A 21,987-nucleotide genomic window follows, 5' to 3' on the forward strand; every position below is an offset into this window, starting at 1 on the left:
AGTTTAAGGAAACCTGGAAGAACGAATAGATTACTCAGAGGTTAGGCCATGAAGATTATAGCAGTTGATGGTAACAATTTTGAATGTTGACATTGGGTGGCGCTCGAACGTCTCCAAATTCCTAGCCTATGTAACGGATGTGAAACGGCTAGCTTAGTTAGCGGTGTGCGCTAAATAGCGTTTCAATCAGTGACGTCACTTGCTCTGAGCCCTTGAAGTAGTTGTTCCCCTTGCTCCACTCTTGCTTATTATGAGCCTTTTTATCAGCTAATGTCTCCCTGTCTGATCAAAATAACGGTTATATTCTAATGACAGTATATAACAATAATAAAGACGAATGCAAAAAAGCAGAAACTAAATACATATATATATTTTGGCTATAAGTAGGCTATATGAAAATGTTCAGCTAATAAATTGAGATAAAATAAGCCTACGATTATTTTGGACTGATTTAAATTAGTTAATGTCCTGAGTGTGACTGTGACTGAAGCGTGGTGCATGCGTAAAACTGTGCACCTATTGACGCTCCGCGGTTCACGACGGATGAAAACAGTAGAGAGTGGACATGTCAATAGACACTAATGTAAAAGAGACAGCCACGGACGTGGCGCGGGGAGGTCTGCTATTAGAGAATGCCACTAAAATCAAATGTCACGCGTGCATTAGCTCTTAGCAGTAAACACGTTTTTGTTCCGCTTGTTTTGTGTCTAGTTTTTAACCTTGAATCATAATTTTGGGCCTATATTCAGCTCCCGCGGTTAATTAGAAAATGCCTCTTGTACAGAATCAACAAGCCGGAATCATTTTGACAGAAACTCCTATAGGTACAGTATGTGCGAGGTCAACCGCATGGTTACAGCAAAAATGATAGGCTACTTGGTGCAATATATTTTTGTCTGTAGCCTACTCGCTAGTATGGCTAATGTAGGTTACATTGGACTGGCTGACTGTTTTTCTTTTTTGTGGGTTTGTCAAAATCCTGAAGAAAGGTACAATTTGTCACATTGTCAGGATAAATAGATAGGATGTAATACTAACTCTGTGGGAATTAAATGTGTTTGACACAAGCAGGGCAGTTCTTGATTAATATGGGAAAGCCGTTAGTTTACATTAGATAGAGACAGTACATTTCTGTTCTTTTTGCTCGGGCCACTGCAGGTGCAGCCATGCAGCATTAGATACAGCGATTAGGTATTTGTTACTTTGCCAACAACATTCACACACCCACGGCACGTTACATCGTATTTGTGATTCTTACAAAGTAGTTCTATAAGATGTTATTACCATGCAATTATTCATTAATTACACGGTTATAACAACACGTGCACCTGATTCGACATCAGACAATTCGAGCGCTTAGGACACATATACATTTTTTGTCGAAATTTAGTTCTTTAAATAGTCTTGTTATGTTCAATTCTCTAACTATATAGCATTCTAAATACCCCAAATCATGTTGTTAAAGACAAAATAATACTAGATAAAGCCAGTATTATCAAAAATGTATGCTACCGTGAATCGTCACATTGAATCGATAATGTTAATAATGAGAAACAAATTATCAATGTCTAGATGATAATATATTTTAACTACACATGCATGCATTTTGAATGGAATGGAGCAAGGGGAACGACATTGTTAGTTTAATCAAGGCTTTAGATTCCTTGGTTTATTACACAGCTAACCATAATACACTCCTATTGCTATTGCCCTATCAGTTGAAGAGGAGTGTAATTATGACTTACACAGGAATACTACTGTCAAAAACTATATTAGTACAATCCCCAAAAAGTGGTATATTGAGGGTACATACAGGTATATTGAGGGTATCTAGAGGTATATTGAGGCGATATAGAGGTTTGTTGAGGGTATATATAGGTACACTACATTACCAAAAGTATGTGGATACCTGCTCAACAAACATCTCATTCCAAAATCATGGGCATTAACATGGAGTTGGTCGCCCCTTTGCTGCTATAACAGCCTCCACACTTCTGGGAAAGCTTTCCACTAGATGTTGGAACATTGCTTCTGGGAGTTTCTTCCATTCAGTCACAAGAGCATTAGTGAGGTCGGGCACTGATGTTGGGCTTTTAGGCCTGGCTTGCAGTCAGCGTTCCAATTCATTCCCAAGGTGTTAGATGGAGTTGAGGTCAGGGCTCTGTGCAGGCCAGTCAAGTTCTTCCACACCAATCTCAACAAACCATTTCTGTCACTTTGTGCAAATGTAACAGTATAGACTTTACATCCGTCCCCTCGCCCCGAACCAGGGACGCTCTGCACACGTCAACAGTCACCCTCGAAGCATCGTTACCCATCGCTCCACAAAAGCCACGGCTCTTGCAGAGCAAGGGGAACCACTACTTCAAGGTCTCAGAGCAAGTGACGTCACCGATTGAAACGCCACTAGTGCGCACCACCGCTAACTAGCTAGCCATTTCACATCGGCTACACAAAGGGCATTGTCATGCTGAAACAGGAAAGGGCCTTCCTCAAACTGCCACTAAGTTGGAAGCACAGAAGCATCTAGAATGTATTGAATGCTGTAGCATTAATATTTCCCTTCACTGGAACTAAGGGGCCTAGCCCGTACCATGAAAAACAGTGTCAGACCATCATTCCTCTACCACCAAACTTTACAGTTGACACTGCATTCGGGCAGGTAGCGTTCTCCTGGCATCCGCCAAACCCAGATTAGTCCGTCGGACTACCAGATGGTGAAGTGTGACTCCAGGTAACGCGTTTCCACTGCTCCAGAGTCTAATGGCGCCGAGCTTTAAACCACTCCAGCCGACCCTTGGTATTGCTCAGGGTGGTCTTAGGCTTGTGTGCGGCTGCTCGGCCATTGAACCCCATTTCATGAAGCTCCCGACGAACAGTTCATGTGCTGACGTTGCTTCCAGAGGCAGTTTGGAACTCGATAGTGAATGTTGCAACCGAGGACAGAAGATTTTTACGAGCTATGCACTTCAGCCATCGGCGGTCCCATTCTACGAGCATGTGTGGCCTACCACTTCGCAGCTGAGCTGTTGTTGCTCCTGACGTTTCCACTTCACAATAACAGCACTTACAGTTGACGGGGGCAGCTCTAGCAGGGCAGAAATTTGACAAACTGACTTGTTGAAAAGGTGACATCCAATGACGGTGCCACATTGAAAGTCACTGAGCTCTTCAGTAAATCCATTCTACTGCCAATGTTTGTCTATGGAGATTGCATGTTTGTGTACTCAATTTATACATCTGTCAGCAACGGGTGTGGCTGAAATAGCCAAATCAACTAATTTGAAAGGGTGTCCATATAGTTTTGTATATATAGTGTGTATTGAGGGTATATATAGGTATAGTGAGGGTATATACAGGTATATTGGCGGTATATACAGATATATTGATGGTATATAGAGGTATATTGACAGTGTATACAGGTATATTGAGGGTATATAGAGGTATATTGAAGGTATATACAGGTATATTGTGGTTATATAGAGGTGTATATACAGGTATATTGAGGGTATATACAGGTACAGTGCATTCGGAAAGTATTAAGACCCCTTGTATTTTTCCATTTTTTTTTATATTACAGCCTTATTCTAAAAGTGATTAAATTAAAAAAATTCCTCATCAATGTACACACAAAGCCCCATAATGACAAAGACATTTTTGTAAATGTATAAAAACAAAAAAACAGAAATACATTATTTACGTAAGTATTCAGACCCTTTGCTACGAGACTCGAAATTGAGTTCAAGTGCATCCTGTTTCCATTGATCATCCTTGAGATGTTTCTACAACTTGATTGGACACCACCTGTGGTAAATTCAATTGATTGGACATGATTTGGAAAGGCACACACCTGTCTATACAAGGTCCCACATTTGACAGTAATAGCAAAAACAAAGTAATGAGGTCGAAGGAATTGTCCATAGAGCTCCGAGATAGGATTGTGTCAAGGCACAGATCTGGGGAAGGGTACCAATTATTATTGTTAATTAGATTTTTTTAGGTGGTGCTTTGTTTGTAAATTATGTCTGAGTGTTGGAGAGTGCCCCTAGCTATCCATAAATAAATCAAAAAGAAAACTGTGCCGTCTGGTTTGCTTAATATAAGGAATTTGAAATGATTTATTATTTTACTTTTGAACCTTAAGTATATTTTAGCATTTACATTTACTTTTGATACTTAAGTATATTTAAAACCAAATATTTTTAGACTTTTAGTAGTATTTTACTAGGTGACTTTCACTTTTACATGAGTCATTTTGTATTAAGGTATCTTTACTTTTACTCAAGTATGACAATTAGGTACTTTTTCCACCACTGTGTATTGATGGTATATACAGGTATATTGAGGGTATATTGTCTAACTCTGTGTTTGTCTTCCAGGATCATTCAAACAGAGGAAACGGAAGTCCATCATGGTCACTATGATGTTGCTCATTGTGTCTGTACTCATCCTTATCTTTGGACTGGCAGCCACCACCAGGACACAGAACATCACAGTCGGTGGCTACTACCCTGGAGTCATTGTAAGTAGGTCTAACAATTTACTGTCTTAGCGATATGTCATACCTCAACGAGAAGAGGGTAACACTATAATGCATCACAAGACTTGTCATGAGTATATGACCCTCTTGTAATGGCTTATCATCCTCTCGATCCTGACTAAATACCAGCCATTTTGAGAAAGTTGAAATGTTGTTACACAGAGCAAAATAACATATTAAAAGCTGGATTCTTATAATACATTATACATATTTTATACATGCTTATACATGCTTCTATAATAGCATTATTATTGTTATTGTTATTATTATTATTATAATAATTAGTGATAAACAAGAAATTCCGTCACAGATTTACTATTCTACTCTATTCTATACCATTGTATTCTATTATACTCTATTCTGTTCTACTCTATTCTTTTCTACTCTAAAGCGCGTTATGCCTGCAGACTTTAATTAACTTTAAGTGTTTCTGAAAAGAGTATACCATCCAGGGTAATATGCTCTGGCTGATGTAAGCTCTCTTTTAGCTGCTTTTGAGTGATCATTTATGATGGTCTCTCAGGGGGTGGCATTTCCCCCACATTCATTATTTAGCATGTTTGTCATTAGAGGAGGAAACATGTACTCATCATCCATAAATTGGCTTCATAATCCCCATCTATACAACCCTCAGCATTCTGCCTCAGAAGAAAGCAACAGTGGTGGTCCTATAGAGCTTATACTAATATATTGTAAGCCTTATTCTAAGCCATTATAAAAAGTCATACATGCTTTTAAAGAAGAAGCTTCCTAACAGTAAAAATACATGTCCTTTGTTCTATTCTATTCAGTGTGGATTATCAAGGCACAAGGCGAGGCCCAGATGCAGACACAGGAGGCAGATGGTTAGATTCTTTGATATTTATTGACAATCCAAAAGGGGTAGGCAAGAGAATGGTCGTGGTCAGGGAAAAGGTCAAAACCAGTTCAGAGTCCAGGAGATACAGAGTGACAGGTGGGCTCGAGGTCAGGGCAGGCAGAATGGTCAGGCAGGCGGGTATGAAGTCCAGAAAACAGGCAAGGGTCAAAACCGGGAGGACTAGCAAAAGAGAAAGCAGGAGCACGGGAAAACACGCTGGTTGACTTGAAAAACATACAAGACGATCTGGCACAGAGAGACAGGAATAACAGGATAAATACACTGGGGAAAATAAGCGACACCTGGAGGGGGTGGAGGCAAACACAAGAAACAGGTCAGGGCGTGACAGTGGATGTTGATTAGGCTGTCTATAAGAATAAATCAACTATGGTCATTCTTCTGAAGAAATACCAGTGAATCAAATTTCAGATACAATAATAAGCCAGATATTTAAGAACAGCATTGGCTAGGATAGATCAAGATAAATGTTATTGTGAACTTGTGTGAATAGAGCTGAGACTGGCTGTACTTTCACCAGATGTATCTTACTGAGTGATCAATGTCACGATCATAGATATGGGCCCTGTTCGAATACTTCAGAAATGCATCCTTCCTTACCTTCCTACCAGTGATGTTGTGGTAAAAAATAGGTGGGTAAACGCTGATCACCGATCGTGGTGAAAAAAGTAACGCACCCTATACTTTCAATGCCTTTTTCAGCAAAAGGTGGGTAAACTGTTACAGACCTGTGATTACTTCCATGAAGTAATCACAGATCTGAATTTGTTTGATTGATGAAAGTAATAAGGTGGTGATCTTGGACACTTATGCAATCATTTATAGATTTTGACTTACCTCAAGGAAACAAGGAAGGGAGGATGCATTTGTACAGTATTTGAACAGGGCCATTTGATTATTTCTCGGGAAAGGTCATTTGGGTGAACCGAATGGAAAGGCCATTTCCTGATCCTCAGGGAATCAGTGTTGTGTTGTAATTGCTGATTCAAATGAATTTCCTATTTATTCCAGTTCCACTGGCGCCCTATCAACAGTCTGCTCTTTTTTCAGCTGGGCTTTGGCTCCTTTCTGGGAATCATCGGAGCCCATCTGATAGAAAACAAGAGGCAGATGGTAAGAGGAATTATATTACGCCTGCACTTCCGTATCAGTTTCTATGCCACGGCTCTATATCTCTCTGCAGACATACACCACCAATAACCCAATCCTATTCTTTAAGCTGCATTCACTTGACACAGACTACATCCAAATTGCGGTCTTCATGTGGCATGGGCACACAACCACAGCTACCTTCTCTAGCAGAATGACACAGTTGGCTCACGGGGGTTTTAGCGTGGCTATCAGAAAATAGCTCCTAGCGCTTCTTGTGAGATGCACCCAGAAATAGATATGTGTAAGAGGAGGAGGACAGATGTCCACGCAGGAATGTACAGAAGGAACTGCAGATGAAGGGTGTTGCCAGGGGCATAGCCACTCTCCATAGCTCCCAAAATAAATAATGAGTGTGTAGCATGACAGCCTTAACGCACAGAAACTACAGACAGGCTGGATGAGGAGCAAATAGCAGTAAACAACTTACATCCAAAGCACCCTAGTGCATTCCTCCCACATAATACAGTGGAGCTGTTGCCACCCTAGTGCATTCCTCCCACATAATACAGTGGAGCTGTTGCCACCCTAGTGCATTCCTCCCACGTAATACAGTGGAGCTGTTGCCACCATAGTGCATTCCTCCCACATAATACAGTGGAGCTGTTGCCACCCTAGTGCATTCCTCCCACATAATACAATGGAGTTGTTGCCACCCTAGTGCATTTCTCCCACATAATACAGTGGAGTTGTTGCCTCCCTAGTGCATTCCTCCCACATAATACAGTGTAGTTGTATCCACCCTAGTGCATTCCTCCCACATAATACAGTGGAGCTGTTGCCACCCTAGTGCATTCCTCCCACATAATACAGTGGAGCTGTTGCCACCCTAGTGCATTCCTCCCACATAATACAGTGGAGCTGTTGCCACCCTAGTGCATTCCTCCCACATAATACAGTGGAGCTGTTGCCACCCTAGTGCATTCCTCCCACATAATACAGTGGAGCTGTTGCCACCCTAGTGCATTCCTCCCACATAATACAGTGGAGCTGTTGCCACCCTAGTGCATTCCTCCCACATAATACAGTGGAGCTGTTGCCACCCTAGTGCATTCCTCCCACGTAATACTGTGGAGCTGTTGCCACCCTAGTGCATTCCTCCCACGTAATACAGTGGAGCTGTTGCCACCCTAGTGCATTCCTCCCACGTAATACAGTGGAGCTGTTGCCACCCTAGTGCATTCCTCCCACGTAATACAGTGGAGCTGTTGCCACCCTAGTGCATTCCTCCCACATAATACAGTGGAGCTGTTGCCACCCTAGTGCATTCCTCCCACATAATACAGTGGAGTTATTGCCACCCTAGTGCATTCCTCCCACATAATACAGTGGAGCTGTTGCCACCCTAGTGCATTCCTCCCACATAATACAGTGGAGCTGTTGCCACCCTAGTGCATTCCTCCCACATAATACAGTGGAGCTGTTGCCACCCTAGTGCATTCCTCCCACGTAATACAGTGGAGCTGTTGCCACCCTAGTGCATTCCTCCCACGTAATACAGTGGATCTGTTGCCACCCTAGTGCATTCCTCCCACATAATACAATGGAGTTGTTGCCACCCTAGTGCATTTCTCCCACATAATACAGTGGAGTTGTTGCCTCCCTAGTGCATTCCTCCCACATAACACAGTGGAGCTGTTGCCACCCTAGTGCATTCCTTCCACATAATACAGTGGAGCTGTTGCCACCCTAGTGCATTCCTCCCACATAATACAGTGGAGCTGTTGCCACCCTAGTGCATTCCTCCCACATAATACAGTGGAGCTGTTGCCACCCTAGTGCATTCCTCCCACATAATACATTGGAGCTGTTGCCACCCTAGTGCATTCCTCCCACATAATACAGTGGAGCTGTTGCCACCCTAGTGCATTCCTCCCACATAATACAGTGGAGCTGTTGCCACCCTAGTGCATTCCTCCCACATAATACAGTGGAGCTGTTGCCACCCTAGTGCATTCCTCCCACATAATACAGTGGAGCTGTTGCCACCCTAGTGCTTTCCTCCCACATAATACAGTGGAGCTGTTAACACCCTAGTGCATTCCTCCCACATAATACAGTGGAGCTGTTGCCACCCTAGTGCATTCCTCCCACGTAATACTGTGGAGCTGTTGCCACCCTAGTGCATTCCTCCCACGTAATACAGTGGAGCTGTTGCCACCCTAGTGCATTCCTCCCACGTAATACAGTGGAGCTGTTGCCACCCTAGTGCATTCCTCCCACGTAATACAGTGGAGCTGTTGCCACCCTAGTGCATTCCTCCCACATAATACAGTGGAGCTGTTGCCACCCTAGTGCATTCCTCCCACATAATACAGTGGAGTTATTGCCACCCTAGTGCATTCCTCCCACATAATACAGTGGAGCTGTTGCCACCCTAGTGCATTCCTCCCACGTAATACAGTGGAGCTGCTGCCACCCTAGTGCATTCCTCCCACGTAATACAGTGGATCTGTTGCCACCCTAGTGCATTCCTCCCACATAATACAGTGGAGCTGTTGCCACCCTAGTGCATTCCTCCCACATAATACAGTGGAGCTGTTGCCACCCTAGTGCATTCCTCCCACATAATACAGTGGAGCTGTTGCCACCCTAGTAAATTCCTCCCACATAATACAGTGGAGCTGTTGCCACCCTAGTGCATTCCTCCCACATAATACAGTGGAGCTGTTGCCACCCTACTGCATTCCTCCCACATAATACAGTGGAGTTGTTGCCACCCTAGTGCATTCCTCCCACATAATACAGTGTAGTTGTATCCACCCTAGTGCATTCCTCCCACATAATACAGTGGAGCTGTTGCCACCCTAGTGCATTCCTCCCACATAATACAGTGGAGCTGTTGCCACCCTAGTGCATTCCTCCCACATAATACAGTGGAGCTGTTGCCACCCTAGTGCATTCCTCCCACATAATACAGTGGAGCTGTTGCCACCCTAGTGCATTCCTCCCACATAATACAGTGGAGCTGTTGCCACCCTAGTGCATTCCTCCCACATAATACAGTGGAGTTGTATCCACCCTAGTGCATTCCTCCCACATAATACAGTGGAGCTGTTGCCACCCTAGTGCATTCCTCCCACATAATACAGTGGAGCTGTTGCCACCCTAGTGCATTCCTCCCACATAATACAGTGGAGCTGTTGCCACCCTAGTGCATTCCTCCCACATAATACAGTGGAGCTGTTGCCACCCTAGTGCATTCCTCCCACATAATACAGTGGAGCTGTTGCCACCCTAGTGCATTCCTCCCACATAATACAGTGGAGTTGTTGCCACCCTAGTGCATTCCTCCCACATAATACAGTGGACAACATATGGATATATCCGGCACCATCCACACATGTATACATGATGTCAAAATGTGGAAATATTGTTGTTGTTGATGTTGCCAAACATAAATGGAATATATTCCCATGAAATGAATCTTGGCTCAGACCCAAGTCCCTACAGTTGCTGGTTGCTTTTGAATGTGTGTTGTCCCTGGCTACTGCTTCCTTCCTCTCCTCTCCTCCCAGGGAGGGCTGTAGAGTGTTGTAGAAAGGGTGGGGTGATGTGTCATTGAATACATGCTGTCTTTCTTTGAGCAGTAAAAGGACTTGAGGGTGAGGGTAGCGGTGCCTGAAAAGAGCTGGGCACTGTGCCACGTGGGGCGGGCACCGCTGGACCGAGGTGACAGTCAGAGCACTCTATCACAGTTGTCCTGTGCCCACTCCCAATATACACCCCCACCCCCTCTCCTCACCGGGAACATTCATACTCACGCACCCAATGTTGCATTCTCAGTGACTTGGTTTACACGTGTCCTCACACACTCATACAGTGGGGCAAAAAAGTATTTAGTCAGCCACCAATTGTGCAAGTTCTCCCACTTAAAAAGATGGGAGAGGCCTGTAATTTTCATCATAGGTACACTTCAACTATGACAGACAAAATGAGAAGAAAAATCACATTGTAGGATTTTTAATGAATTTATTTGCAAATTATGGTGGAAAATAATACTGTAGTAGATAATATTGTAGTAGATAATACTGTAGTAGATAATACTGTAGTAGATAATATTGTAGTAGATAATACTGTAGTAGATAATACATAATATAGTAGATAATACAAAATGTAGTAGATAATACATCATGTAGTAGATAATGCTGTTGTAGATGATACATAATGTAGTAGATAATACTGTAGTAGATAATATTGTAGTAGATAATACATAATGTAGTAGATAATACATATTGCAGTAGATGATACATAATGTAGTAGATAATACTGTAGTAGATAATATTGTAGTAGATAATACATAATGTAGTAGATAATACATATTGCAGTAGATGATACATAATGTAGTAGATAATACTGTAGTAGATAATATTGTAGTAGATAATACATAATGTAGTAGATAATACATAATACAGTAGATGATACATAATGTAGTAGATAACACTGTAGTAGATAATACATACTGTAGTAGATAATGCATAATGTAGTAGATCATTCATAATATAGTAGATCATTAATAATATAGTAAATAATACATAATGTTGTAGATAATACATCATGTAATAGATAATACATACTGTAGTAGATAATACATAATGTAGTAGATAATACATAATGTAATAGATAATACATAATGTAGTAGATAATACATAATGTAATAGATAATACATACTGTAGTAGATAATGCATACGGTAATGTAATAGATAATACATACTGTAGTAGATCATTCATAATGTAGTAGATAATACATAATGTAGTAGATAATGCATGATGTAGTAGATAATAATATAGTAGATAATACGTCATGTAATAGATAATACTGTAGTAGATAATACATAATGTAGTAGATAATACGTCATGTAATAGATAATACATACTGTAGTAGATAATAATATAGTAGATAATACGTCATGTAATAGATAATACTGTAGTAGATCATTCATAATGTAGTAGATAATACATAATGTAGTAGATAATGCATGATGTAGTAGATAATAATATAGTAGATAATACGTCATGTAATAGATAATACTGTAGTAGATAATACATAATGTAGTAGATAATACGTCATGTAATAGATAATACTGTAGTAGATCATTCATAATGTAGTAGATCATTCATAATGTAGTAGATAATACATAATGTAGTAGATAATAATATAGTAGATAATACGTCATGTAATAGATAATACTGTAGTAGATAATACATAATATGTAGTAGATAATCGAGAGCATCCAACATTGAGAGCATCACTGCCTGGTACGGCAATTGCTCGGCCTCTGACCGCAAGGTACTACAGAGGGTAGTGCGTATGGCCCAGTGCATCACTGGGGCTAAGCTGCCTGCCATCCAGGACCTCTACACCAGGCGGTGTCAGATGAAGGCCCTAAAAATTGTCAAAGACCCCAGCCACCCCAGTCATAGACTGTTCTCTCTACTACTGCATGGCAAGCGGTACCGGAGTGCCAAGTCTAGGACAAAAAGGCTTCTCAACAGTTTTTACCCCCAAGCCATAAGACTCCTGAACAGGTAATCAAATGGCTACCTGGACTATTTGCATTGTGTGCCCCCCCAACCCCTCTTTTTACGCAGCTGCTACCCTCTGTTTATCATATATGCATAGTCACTTTAACTATACATTCATGTACATACTACCTCAATTGGGCCTACCAACCAGTGCTCCCGCACATTGGTTAACTGGGCTATCTGTATTGTGTCCCGCCACCCACCACCCACTCTTTTACGCTACTGCAACTCTCTGTTCATCGTATATGCATAGTCACTTTAACCATATCTACATGTCCATACTACCTCAATCAGCCTAACAAACCGGTGTTTGTATATAGCCTCGCTACTTTTATAGCCTTGTCTACTGTATATAGCCTGTCTTTTTACTGTTGTTTTATTTCTTTACCTACCTATTGTTCACCTAATACCTTTTTTGCACTATTGGTTAGAGCCTGTAAGTAAGCATTTCACTGTAAGGTCTACACACCTGTTGTATTCAGCATTTCACTGTAAGGTCTACTACACCTGTTGTATTCAGCATTTCACTGTAATGTCTACTACACCTGTTGTATTCAGCATTTCACTGTAAGGTCTACTATACCTGTTGTATTCAGCATTTCACTGTAAGGTCTACTACACCTGTTGTATTCAGAATTTCACTGTAAGGTCTACTACACCTGTTGTATTCAGCATTTCACTGTAAGGTCTACTACACCTGTTGTATTCAGCATTTCACTATAAGGTCTACTACACCTGTTGTATTCAGCATTTCACTGTAAGGTCTACTACACCTGTTGTATTCAGCATTTCACTGTAATGTCTACTACACCTGTTGTATTCAGCATTTCACTGTAAGGTCTACTACACCTGTTGTGTTCAGCATTTCACTGTAAGGTCTACTACACCTGTTGTATTCAGCATTTCACTGTAATGTCTACTACACCTGTTGTATTCAGCATTTCACTGTAAGGTCTACTACACCTGTTGTATTCAGCATTTCACTGTAAGGTCTACTACACCTGTTGTATTCAGCATTTCACTGTAAGGTCTACTACACCTGTTGTATTCAGCATTTCACTGTAAGGTCTACTACACCTGTTGTATTCAGCATTTCACTGTAAGGTCTACTACACCTGTTGTATTCAGCATTTCACTGTAAGGTCTACTACACCTGTTGTATTCAGCATTTCACTGTAAGGTCTACTACACCTGTTGTATTCAGCATTTCACTGTAAGGTCTACTACACCTGTTGTATTCAGCATTTCACTGTAAGGTCTACTACACCTGTTGTATTCAGCATTTCACTGTAAGGTCTACTACACCTGTTGTAATCAGCATTTCACTGTAAGGTCTACTACACCTGTTGTATTCAGCATTTCACTGTAAGGTCTACTACACCTGTTGTATTCAGCATTTCACTGTAAGGTCTACTACACCTGTTGTATTCAGCATTTCACTGTAAGGTCTACTACACCTGTTGTATTCAGCATTTCACTGTAAGGTCTACTACACCTGTTGTATTCAGCATTTCACTGTAAGGTCTACTACACCTGTTGTATTCAGCATTTCACTGTAAGGTCTACTACACCTGTTGCACGTGACAAATACGATTTGATTTGAATACTGTAGTAGATAATACATCATGTGGTAGATAATACATAATGTAATAGATACATTTAAGCAATAAGGTGTGAGGGGGTGTGGTATATGGCCACGGCTAAGGGTTGTTCTTAGAACGACGCAACACGGAGTGCCTGGATACAGGCCTTAGCCATGGTATGTTGGCCTAATACCACAAATAAATGTCAATTGAAAAAAGGTCAAACGAAACAAAGTGCAACTAGTTTGCAGTCTTTCCAGCTTCAGTTTGAAGTGATTGTGTTAGCTGTGTTGTTGGCCAGCTCCTCTGAACAACAGTGTCCTGACAAGTGAGCACATTTTCTATGCCAGGCGAAATCTCGCCTCATTACCTCATTGTTATTGATGTATCCAAATAAATGTCACTAGAAAACAGCTTAAACAAATGCAAATGCAGCTTCTTTGCCATTATTCTGGCTGCACTTTTTGACGTGACTGTAAGTTAGCTGTAGTTGGCTAGCTAGCAAGCAAGGGATAAGAATGTTGCCAGTCAGTCTGGCAATGGAACATTTAGAACGACTGGGTCGCGTCCATAGCTAGGGTAGCAATCCTAGATTTGTGTCGAGACTATATCTTGTGGAAGGATGAAATAATATGAATAAACTTATCAAAATAACGTTTTTCATGAAAATATGTCAATCATTATTTGAATATGTTGGTAACCCGTAAAAGTGATAATGCCCTCAAAGCTGGTGTTTGGAGGATATACACCCATGCCAATATATCCTCCAAACACTGGCTTCTCAGGAATTATAATGTAGTAGATAATACATCATGTAGTAGATAATACATCATGTAGTGGATAATACATCATGTAGTAATACATCATGTAGTGGATAATACATCATGTAGTAGATAATACATCATGTAGTAGATAATACATCATGTAGTGGATAATACATCATGTAGTAGATAATACATCATGTAGTGGATAATACATCATGTAGTAGATAATACATCATGTAGTGGATAATACATCATGTAGTAGATAATACATCATGTAGTGGATAATACATCATGTAGTGGATAATACATCATGTAGTAGATAATACATCATGTAGTGGATAATACATCATGTAGTGGATAATACATCATGTAGTAGATAATACATCATGTAGTAGATAATACATCATGTAGTGGATAATACATCATGTAGTAGATAATACATCATGTAGTAGATAATACATCATGTAGTAGATAATATTGTAGTAGATAATACATCATGTAGTAGATAATATTGTAGTAGATAATACATCATGTAGTAGATAATATTGTAGTAGATAATACATCATGTAGTAGATAATATTGTAGTAGATAATACATCATGTAGTAGATAATATTGTAGTAGATAATACATCATGTAGTAGATAATACATCATGTAGTAGATAATACATCATGTAGTAGATAATACATCATGTAGTAGATAATACATCATGTAGTAGATAATACATCATGTAGTGGATAATACATCATGTAGTGGATAATACATCATGTAGTAGATAATACATCATGTAGTAGATAATACATCATGTAGTGGATAATACATCATGTAGTAGATAATACATCATGTAGTAGATAATACATCATGTAGTGGATAATACATCATGTAGTAGATAATACATCATGTAGTGGATAATACATCATGTAGTGGATAATACATCATGTAGTGGATAATACATCATGTAGTAGATAATACATCATGTAGTGGATAATACATCATGTAGTAGATAATACATCATGTAGTAGATAATACATCATGTAGTGGATAATACATCATGTAGTAGATAATACATCATGTAGTGGATAATACATCATGTAGTAGATAATACATCATGTAGTAGATAATACATCATGTAGTGGATAATACATCATGTAGTAGATAATACATCATGTAGTGGATAATACATCATGTCCAACATTAGATGCAGAACAACAAACACAATAATTTATTCATGGAATGAGAATATTTCCCCTGAGGTGATGGAAGGTAATAAGACTAAGGTCTGAGTGGATAACTCTTTGTTTCTCTCCTCACTCTTTGTTTCTCTTACAGCTGGTGGCGTCCATTGTGTTCATCAGTTTTGGAGTGGTGGCTGCCTTCTGCTGTGCCATTGTGGACGGGGTGTTTGCAGCCAGACACATAGTGAGTAGCAGTACCAAGCAGAGGCAATAAGCCAAGCTCTAATGCAGTTAACATGCAGTCATATGGAATATCAATGTTTTGGTGTTATTACACAGTAACCACACTAGTAACTGATTTCATATATAATATGACCATTGTCAATTATTTTCAATTATAAACTGTGTGGTTCAAGCCCTGAATGCTGATTGACTGACAGTCATGGTATATCAGACCTTATACCACAGGTATGACCAAAACATGTATTTTTACTCCTCTAATTACGTTGGTAACCAGTTTATAATAGCAATAAGGCACCTCAGGGGTTTGTGATATATGGCCGATATACCACGACTAAGGGCTGTGTACAGGCACTCCGCGTTGCATTGTGCTTAAGAACAGCCCTTAGCCATGGTATACTGGCTATATACCACACCCCCTCGTGCTTTATTGCTTAATTATATCATTGTTTTTGTACCTTTTCTGTATTTTCCATGAGAAAGTATTAATTACATACTGGTTACTTACATATAGAGTAACTAAAAGACATAAGTTAATTTGAATCTAGTGTTGTTGCAGTGTATCCTGCTGGTGTGGTTGATGCTGTTGTTTCTTCTCTAGTGATGTGTAAAACCTAAACAGTAGGATGAAATGTTTGTATGTTTTGTTACGCCCCAGGACCTTAGACCTTACTATGCCGGCCGCTGTGATTTCTACACCAATTCAAAATCTTCTGTGGATTATGAGGACGTAAGTGCACACTCATATCACCACTTTGTTGAAAGGTTGCCTTGAAGTTGTTTATATGTTGCCTTAAAGTTAAAAAGTTGCCTTAAAGTGGTTTAAACATTGCCTTAGAGTTGAAAATCCATCAGTTTCCCAATATAGAGAGCATGATCCATATGCTTTACTGTGTGATAACAGTGACTACCTGTGTGAAATCTAGGTTCACTGCCAGACAGCATCCCGTGCAACCTGTAACCTACGTGTGAAATCTAATACCTGCTACTGCTGTGACCTCTACAACTGTGGCAAGTGAGTTTCCCAAGCCTCTTTCACCAACTTCTGTCATCACAGGATTATTTTGATATTATCTTGCAGTCTGTGAGGCAGCTTAACTCATCTCAATTTGATTGTTTTCTTAGTTGGATTATTTCCTTGTTTACCTCATGTATTTACCCTTGTGCTGTTTTAGTGTATTTTTTGTTGCTGTAAGGTCAGCACCGGTAGAAAAATGAAATTGTAAAAACTTTTTTGGGCTTATGTTTCAGAGAACATCCTCTTTTGGGACATGCGAATAAAGATGTTTTGAAAAAGTTTAGGAAAACGTCCATGATTTGGAAGTAGGTCCCTTTCTTTTAGCCCCTTGAGACTCATTAACAACCCATTTTCTGTTGTTGTGGTTGATTTTAACAGTAGCTGTGTAGAAGTCTTCTTGCTTGGAACACACCATGGGAATGAGTGTATGAAGACCATGGGAATGAGTGTATCACTCCTGCATGAAGACCAGTCCACCTACCTGTCTCCCAGCTCTTACTCTCTAGTAGTTGTAGCTAGTTCCTCCATTTCTGCTCCATTTGACAGCCAAAGGCCAACTTATGTTCATGTATTTATATTCTGTTGTCATTTTCAATCAAATAATTAAATACACAGTGAATGTGGTACAAATGACACTTTTCTCTGTAGCCTTGCGTCTCAAGTAGGTGGTTCTTACTTACTTCTGTATGTATTTACTCTTTGTCCTTCCTGATCTCGTACACCCACCTCTCCCACACACTGGCCCAGCCGTGTGGAGCTGATGGGGGGCTACCACGAGTACACGGAGGTGGGGAGCTGCGAGGATGTGGTACACCTTTATCACCTGCTGTGGTCCGTCACCATCCTCAACATCATCGCTCTTTTCCTGGGCATCATCACCGCCGCCGTGCTGGGAGGCTTCAAGGACATGGTGAGATGAACAGCAGGACATATCTGGGTTGTATTATTTAGGGCACATCCTTGCATTAAGTTTTAAAGTGTTTTTCAACAGAAACCTAAAGAAAGTGGTTCTTATTGGACTAGTTCAGGTATTCCCTCCCAGTTTTAGTCCGCTTTCTTCCGTTTGGTGCCTAATGAATATGACCCTGGGACGTATATAGTGTACTTAGTTCAAGAAAGAAAGGGGGATACCTAGTCAGTTGTACAACTGAATGCATTCAACTGAACTGTGTCTTCCGCATTTAACCCAACCCCTCTGAATCAGAGAGGTGAGGACAGATGCCTTAATCGAAATCCACGGCGCCTGGGGAACAGTGTGTTAACGACAGATTTTTGCCTTGTCAGCTCGGGAATTCGATCCAGCAACCTTTCGCCAGGCTACCTGTCGCCCCTACCTAGTTATGTCAAATAGTTTGAAATACTTGAGCTGCGATTGATTGAGTTTAACGCGGTATAATGGAAGCAATGGAATAGTCCCAAATGTGCAAACCTCAAGCTGAATCAATTTAAATGGATTTATTGGATTTATTTGACCCAGAGATGGAGGAGCAGACATGATATAAGACACTGACCCAGAGATGGAGGAGGAGACATGATATAAGACACTGACCCAGAGATGGAGGAACAAACATGGTATAAGACACTGACCCAGAGATGGAGGAGCAGACATGATATAAGACACTGACCCAGAGATGGAGGAACAAACATGGTATAAGACACTGACCCAGAGATGGAGGAGCAGACATGATATAAGACACTGACCCGGAGATGGAGGAACAAACATGGTATAAGACACTGACCCAGAGATGGAGGAGCAGACATGATATAAGACACTGACCCGGAGATGGAGGAACAAACATGGTATAAGACACTGACCCAGAGATGGAGGAGGAGACATGATATAAGACACTGACCCAGAGATGGAGGAACAAACATGGTATAAGACACTGATCCAGAGATGGAGGAGCAGACATGATATAAGACACTGACCCAGAGATGGAGGAACAAACATGGTATAAGACACTGACCCAGAGATGGAGGAGGAGACATGATATAAGACACTGACCCAGAGATGGAGGAACAAACATGGTATAAGACACTGACCCGGAGATGGGAGGAGGAGACATGATATAAGACACTGACCCGGAGATGGAGGAACAAACATGGTATAAGACACTGACCCGGAGATGGAGGAGCAGACATGATATAAGACACTGACCCGGAGATGGAGGAACAAACATGGTATAGGACACTGACCCGGAGATGGAGGAACAAACATGGTATAAGACACTGACCCGGAGATGGAGGAGACATGATATAAGACACTGACCCAGAGATGGAGGAGACATAATATAAGACACTGACCCAGAGATGGAGGAGCAGACATGATATAAGATAGTAACCCGGTAGGCAGAAACTAACCATTCTTAAAAGGTTGAATGATGTTAATTAGGCATTTTAGGCATTTGATTTACTTAGGGTTTGCTCAAGATGAAAACTTAGCACCTCGGCCCTTAGTGTGACCCTTAGCGTGGCCCTTCGTCAATCATTGTTGTGTGTGTGCGCGTGTGTGTGCGTGAGAGTGTGTGTGCACACCATGAACCACAGGTATCAGTATTGCTCATTCTATCTGTATGTGTTTTGGACAGACGCCCATGCTGACCCCTGACTCGTGTGAGTCAGAGCCCCTCCCAGCAGCCCCTGTCTCCACAGAGCTTCCAGCTCCCAGCACCTCCTCCTTCAACTGCTACTACAGCAATGCCCCCTACCTGCCACCCTATACTGCCTACGACCTGCAGGTAATAAACTACTAATACCCATCATTCATTAGCCCCGAGAAAGCCACAACTAACAGGAATATTTCATTAGGACTGAAGATTCATTTAAACTATGTGTGGGTAGCTCAAACTCTTGAGGAGATCACGAGTTTATGTCAATGGTGTTATGATTCTGTCCTCACTGCTTGACCATAGGATGAGTACTGTACAAACTCAAGTCGCCTGTCTTGTTTTAACCCCGGCTCATGTCTCTTCAGGGCTCCAGTATGATGTTCCCAGACTCTTCTGGCCTGTCTGATGAGTCCCAGTCGGGGGCCAGCCACATGTGGTCCTCCCTGGTCCCCCCGTGCTACTCTCCACCTTACTGCCCACCCGATGAGAAGCCCCCGCCATACAGCCCCTAGGAGAGAGGCTGGAACTGGGAAAGAACAGGGGAGGACATACGGTATCGTCTCCTCTTTTGCCAGCTACATTGGCAACAAAGGGCAATGGGTATTGATGGGTGTTAGTGGACCTTGAATATTAACCTGTTTGAACGCGAGCTGCTGCTGCATCTGGTGCTCCAAACTGTTCCTGAGCAGCCAAGCCTGCCTGAGCTGTGTGGAATATAAAGATACAAGGAGTTAGTGGAAGAAAGAAAGATCATGAGTCACTGATGTGACTAGAAGCCAGTGCGGTGAGGTTTAATTCATCCCCCAGTAAGTATAGCCTGTTAGGATTCAGCCAAACCTGGATGGAGCGTATAGCAAGACCCTGCTTGGCCTACACCCCCTTTTCTCAGCAGACTCTCTCAGTTGGTGCTAGTTTGCTCCCTAACTCTTCCCCTTGGCCCTAACTCTTCCATGTCTGCATTTCTAAGGGGTCTGGATAACTATAAGCAGCATAGTGGGGGAGGCAACATCCTATCGTTTACACCTTACAGGTCTGCAAACATCAAAGGGTTATTTGATTTGATGTCATTAGGATCCCCATTAGCCGACACCAATGGTGACATCTAGTCTACCTGGGGTCTGATACACAACGAAAAAATACATTACAGACAAAAATACTATAATTTACATCTAAAAATATTAACACTAGCTCGGTTTCCATCCCATTGAGGACAGATTTTCATGCAAATATTCTAGAATCCGCATTAAGAAAACATGCGCATTTTCCCACCAGAGGTGTGTTTCCACCAAACAGACTTGTTGCCGATAAAAATCAGTGCGTGATGACAATTTACTTTTTCACATGAGTTTTCATGTACAGAATACATTTTTTAAGTTCAATGTGTTTCCATCGCATTTTTAACTTTACTTACTACTAACACTGTTGCGTTAATGTGCCTACTCTGGTCTTGGCAGTGTGCTCTAGCCAACAACTCACAGATACAGTGCGGGTAGGCTATGCAGGTAGTAAAAAATGATAAGATTATTATGGATAAGAGCAAGAATATTTTTATTTGTCAAATGGCAGTCAAGCATCGATCATCATGACACCAGAAAAGGACCCTCAATAGTTATTGGAAAGGAGCAACAAGATCACTTTGCACTTTCAGCACCCTGTGAAGTTCATCATAACATATTTCATCTGTAGCCTAATAAACTGCATGGTTTCCCGAGTTGTAGTGGGAGGATCACACACCATATCATCGCATGACTTCAAGTTTACTTTGATACATTTGCGCATAAAGGTGTTTCCACTGCCATTTCTTGCCTAATTAATTGTACAGACACAAAAAGATCCCACCATGTCGAACAAACAAATGATCTGTCGGCGTTTATAAAATTGTACTGAAACATCCTGTTTCCTTCACAGCTGTCATGATTGTTTTTTGTACGGTATGACTTTATCCGCATAAAAACTGTGGATGGAAACGTGGTTAGTGACATTACAGACTTAAATATAAACTACAACTAAGGACACATTTAATAAAACTTAAGAATAATAATGTGTGTGTGTGTGTGTGTGTGTGTGTGTGTGTGTGTGTGTGTGTGTGTGTGTGTGTGTGTGTGTGTGTGTGTGTGTGTGTGTGTGTGTGTGTGCGTGCGTGCGTGCGTGCGTGCGTGCGTGTGTGTGTGCGTGCATGTGCATCGATCAGTTACACATACATGTCAGTACATACACACAACAAGTAGGTCACATGGGGGAGAGGTGTTGCTTTATTTGTTTTTTGATATCAAGTTTGCGGTTCAATTTAGCAATATGAGAGGGAAGAGAGTTCCATGCAATCGTGGCTCTATATAATACTGTACGTTTCCTTGAATTTGTTCTGGACCTGGGAACTGTGAAGAGACCCCTGGTGGCATGTCTGGTGGGGTAAGTATTTCTGTCAGAGCTATATGTACGTTGATTATGCAGACAATTTAGGATTTTCAACACATTAATATTTCTGACAAAAACAAGAATTGATGCA

The 21,987-nt window shown here is 41.1% G+C and overlaps 1 protein-coding gene across 2 annotated transcripts; it reads left to right on the forward strand.

The window, feature by feature from the left end:
• Positions 1-486: 486 nt before the first annotated feature.
• Positions 487-21,388, forward strand: LOC139366391 (transmembrane protein 255A). Of its 2 annotated transcripts, XM_071103830.1 has the most exons (10): positions 487-824; positions 4,380-4,522; positions 6,468-6,530; positions 15,769-15,858; positions 16,513-16,584; positions 16,781-16,869; positions 17,106-17,177; positions 17,620-17,782; positions 19,461-19,610; positions 19,847-21,388. In XM_071103830.1, exons 1-10 carry the CDS (start codon positions 770-772, stop codon positions 19,991-19,993), a joined length of 1,044 nt encoding a protein of 347 aa, XP_070959931.1. In that variant the 5' UTR covers positions 487-769; the 3' UTR covers positions 19,994-21,388. The 2 variants fall into 2 exon arrangements, with proteins under 2 accessions (XP_070959931.1, XP_070959932.1); XM_071103831.1 differs by lacking the exon at positions 17,106-17,177 and having other exon boundaries at positions 649-824; positions 19,847-20,186.
• Positions 21,389-21,987: the final 599 nt, after the last annotated feature.

This window comes from Oncorhynchus clarkii, chromosome 14 (genome assembly GCF_045791955.1).
Source record: "Oncorhynchus clarkii lewisi isolate Uvic-CL-2024 chromosome 14, UVic_Ocla_1.0, whole genome shotgun sequence".
NCBI classification, from domain to species: Eukaryota; Metazoa; Chordata; class Actinopteri; order Salmoniformes; family Salmonidae; genus Oncorhynchus; species Oncorhynchus clarkii.